The sequence below is a fragment of the Lucilia sericata genome, unplaced genomic scaffold (genome assembly GCF_015586225.1).
Source record: "Lucilia sericata isolate MDLA Ls3-8-SP2 unplaced genomic scaffold, ASM1558622v1 Contig001999F_arrow, whole genome shotgun sequence".
NCBI classification, from domain to species: domain Eukaryota; kingdom Metazoa; phylum Arthropoda; class Insecta; order Diptera; family Calliphoridae; genus Lucilia; species Lucilia sericata.
In genome coordinates this window covers 37,283-41,753 of record NW_023995866.1, presented here as the reverse complement: position 1 = coordinate 41,753, position 4,471 = coordinate 37,283, and the positions used below count along the sequence as shown (strand labels likewise).

The following is a 4,471-nucleotide window of genomic DNA, read 5'->3' as shown; positions in this document are numbered from 1 at the left end:
AAATAAAATCTTATCTTCTAGATAAAAGTTTTCAATTTAAAGATTTTTAATCGATTTCGGCAAGGGGTTCCCGTAAATAAACAAAATAAGACCCATTTGAGCAAAGTTTACATACATATATATATTTTTCGACACCTCTAGATAACGTGTTTTAATAAATAAACCTTATTTTTTATATATTTTAAGATCAATTCACTATACGACAACGACCAAGTAATAGTCATTAGAAGCAATAATACAAGTAATAGTACAATAAAATATGTTGAACATTTTATTGGCAAAAATTATACAGAAGGAAATGTTGATAATTCCGAATTATATGCCGAAGATGATTTCAAAACTGATCTTAAAATAAGTAATTTAACGGAAGTTATAACCACCAACATAAATTCTGTTAAAGAGGCTCCAAAATTCGAAGCAATAAAAGGCAATAAAGAATATTTGCAGAATTATTCGTCGAATCTTCTAATGGCATAATACAGACTTCTATAGAACCTAAAATATACGAACATAATGCAACAGTAAACACCAAAAAATATTTTAAAAACTTTTTTACTAAGCGAAATTTGCAACAAATATTAATTACAACTCCAAAGATGCTCTCAACTACCACAACTAAAAATCCACGACTTTATTATAAAGAAACTCTTGCAAATCGCTTACATCCTTCTTTTACTCCCCAAACACTACCCCTGAAAGAAAAATCTAAGCATGAACATTATTCCATTTCAAAAAAAATTGTACGCAATGCCAGCACAGGGAGTGCTAATTTAAGTAACATTATAAATCACGGTTCAGACTTGCCATATCAACCAACTTGGGAAAGTGTTCAAAAAAATTTAATGCGCTATAAAATTTCTAATGGTAATATATCCCAAAGTTCTAAAAGATATTTAAATAGAGAAAGAACACCATCACATTCCGTTGCAACAAATGAGGAAAAACAAATTTCAACTGTGGATGACAATACGAAGGACTCTTTTTTTAACACTCATGAGCATAAACGGATTCATACACAAAGAAATTCATTTATTAATAATGATCATAGTATTAAAATGGCTAACTCTAGTAACGGTGAGATATATTTATAGTCTACAAAGACTCTTTTTTATATAATCAATAAAGTAAAAGTTAGTATGTCTAATTTAAAATCAATTTTTCACATAGGTCTATTATCAAACATATTACAAATTCATCAGGAGCATGGGAATTCCTCAGGATTTTCCGAATATTCAGTTATTGCCGGTGCTCAGGAACAACCTATTTCCAGTGTTTTAGAAGAAAGTAACAATATGAAATTAAAAAATAGTTCCCAGAAAAAGTATATTAGTTTAGAAGAGTTTTTCATTCGAAAATTTGGTGATAAAACATATACTCAATAATTATTTTAAGTATCATAATTTCGGATTTTCAAAACTCAAATTTCATACAATTAAAAAATATATATGTACTAGATCCCTGTAAAAATAATTGGAGTACATGGGTCATTTTGGTAAACCCAAAACTACTTCCCTAGTAGTGCTGTGAAATACAGGCAATGGATCATTTCCTGCGTGGACCATGTACTCCCATAATTTTAATATTCAGTTGTAATGCATGTGTGTATTAAATGGTCCTTAGATTAGTTTTGGACCAGCCCCAGTCCTTTGCAAAGTTCTCCTTATTTGGGGCTTTCAAAATACCCATAATCTGTCACGAAGTCTCCTTGCAACACGCCAGTGTTTTCTAAGGCCGTGTCTATATAAGACAAATATTTATTATACTAAACGTCAAAATGTTATTATGATAAAAAATTAGCAGGTATAGACAGCATTTGTTAGCGTTATAGCGTCGTTATGACAATGTTTAGACAACTTTGTCTTGATAAAAAAACGTCATTGTATTGTAAAATTTGTATAGAATTTTGTTTTTGTGCAATTATAATTGATTGATTTAGTGAAATTAGTGTTTATTTACAAAGTTTGCATTTAATTTCAATTGTTTCTGTAAAATGTAGCATTATTTCAGTAAAATTATCTGTGAGTTGTCGTGATAAAATCAGCATTTTGAAACTCCTATGCATTAACGTAAACAAAAAACTGAACATTTTTCTGTCGACGTTTTTTCAAGTGCTGTGATAAATATTTGTCTAATATAGACACGGCGTAAGACTACAGAACTTACTATCTGCCTCATCACATGTTTGAACCACATTTCTATACCCATCAAGGAAGAGATTTGGTGTCAAGGCTTATTGGCAAGAGCGTTAATGGGCGTGAATTGGCAATGTTTTCTGTTCCTATTAAAAAGGACTGCAAAACATGTTCCTTAGGCGAAACATCTTTTAAAGTTTTCCGGAGCACTTTCTTAACGCACTGGACCATTCTTTTCCATATTCCACCCTCAAACGGATTTACTGAGCAATTAAAACTCCACTCAACACCTTTACCATTTTTTCGGCTTCAAAAACTTCTGTAAAACCTTTAGCCTCTTCATTAGCACCAATGAAATTTGTTTCCGTTGTCAGAACGTAATCGTACTGGAACACCCCAGCGATTCATGAAATTCCGCATAGCAATAATGTAGGAGTCGGTTTATAAGTCATGGGCTACTTCCAAGTGTATTGCCCGAATTGTAAGGAAAGTAAAGAGTGCCTCCCATTTTTTCAGAACGCCTGCCAATAGCTACAGACAAAGGGCCAAAATAGTCCGGATCAGTGTATTTAAATGGTCTGACGTTTAGTTCGAGTTGGTCAATAGGAAGTGGACCCATAATTAGTATTTCATTTATTTATTGTTCTTCTCATTCAACAAGATATACATATATCTTTTAATTTAAAGCTGGGATTACATAAAGTTATAAACATACAATATAGAAACATTAAATTTGGAATTAATATACATTTACATGATATTAACATGAATTATTTGAATTTATGTACATTTATGTTCTTATTGTGAGAAATGTTTTGTTATTTAATTTTTAATATTTTCGCATTGCTAATTATTTGTATTCAATTGGAAGTCTGTTCCATAAACGGATAGGTTAGGTTAGGTTGATAGGAGGATGTATACTACATCAAATCCGAAGAAATACACCTAGGCCACTATCGGGCCTGTTGTGCGCTCCAATTCATGAAAAAAAAAATTTTCACTGAATGTATTATTTTTCCATGTTCAGAAACTCAGTTTCCTGGACGTAATTCCAAAGAATTTTCCAATCGGTGTTGGTTAAGAAAGTTATTTCCGGAATAACATCACTTCCAAGATACTTGGATCTTACTTCGACGAATGCCTGACAGTGGCAAAGAAAGTGCTCCAGAGTTTCACTGTCCCCTCCACATGCTCTACATTCGTCTGAATCCCCATGTCCAATTTTGTATAGATGTGCACGTAATCCTGTGTGTCCACTCAGAATACGTACCATCATACTAACCTCAGACTTGCTCATTTTGAGGAGATTTCTCGTCTTGCTCTCATCAGGGTCACCCCATAGAATATTTGTGGTTCTACCCACCGTTTCATTATTCCAAGAGGCCTTATGGGATTCTCTCATCCATATTTTTAATTCAGCTTTTGTTGCGTCGAATGGTTTTGTGTTTGTCAGGTTAACTACATCGAGCTCCCTTCTCTTTAAAGCTATTACATTCGCCCTTTCGTTGCCGACTACTACCGAGTGGCCTGGTATCCATATGATGTGAACCTTACCTCTGGGAGAGTATTCAGTTAAAGCTTTCTTACAATCCAATACTGTCTTAGATTTAGTTCTATCGCCTGATATCGTCCTAATTGCCTTCTGGCTGTCGGTAAATATATTAAGCGCTGTGGGCGCCATATTTATTCTAATCCAATCTACACATTCCGTTATTGCTCGTACTTCTGCCTGGAAGCTTGTGTAATGATTAGGTAAACGGTGGTATATTTCTGTTTCTGGGTCTTCAATATAGAACCCCAGGCCCACTTTGTGCCCTAATTTAGAGCCAACCGTGTAGCAACGGATTCCTACTGGTATTTGCTCTAATGTTCCGCTTGACCAAGACATTCTATCTGGGATTAGCGTTTCAAAGTTTCCGACCTATTCTGTGTCTGGTATGCGATCAGGCACGTCCGATGAATGTGTATAACCTTCCAATATGTCCAGTATACATTGATGACGTGTCCATAGTTACCAGATGATTTGGATGTAAAATCGTCAAATTTCGAGGAAAAAATCGTCAAAATCGTCAACTGATTTTTCGAAATCGTCATTATATCGTCAAAGCTATTTTCCATTTATATAATATACATGTTTGATGGCATTTTTACGATTTTATAATAATTATTTTAGCTATCGAGAAATTTTTATCAATTTCGATAGATTTTAGTTTTGTTTGTTTGTACTTCAAGTTTGCTAGATGCATCTGCAGCTAAGACTTCTTGGCCGAATCGAAAGATTATAACGCCAACACCAATTATTCCAGTACGACTGGACAGAATATCAAATTGAGTTTTTT

At 33.6% G+C, this 4,471-nt stretch overlaps 1 protein-coding gene across 1 annotated transcript; it reads left to right on the top strand.

The window, feature by feature from the left end:
- Positions 1 to 202: 202 nt before the first annotated feature.
- On the top strand, positions 203 to 1,648 carry LOC119613181. The gene is made up of 2 exons (XM_037969126.1): positions 203 to 1,074; positions 1,168 to 1,648. The coding sequence occupies exons 1-2, from the start codon at positions 597 to 599 to the stop codon at positions 1,380 to 1,382; spliced, it is 693 nt and encodes a 230-aa protein (XP_037825054.1). The 5' UTR covers positions 203 to 596; the 3' UTR covers positions 1,383 to 1,648.
- The last annotated feature ends 2,823 nt before the right edge of the window (positions 1,649 to 4,471 follow it).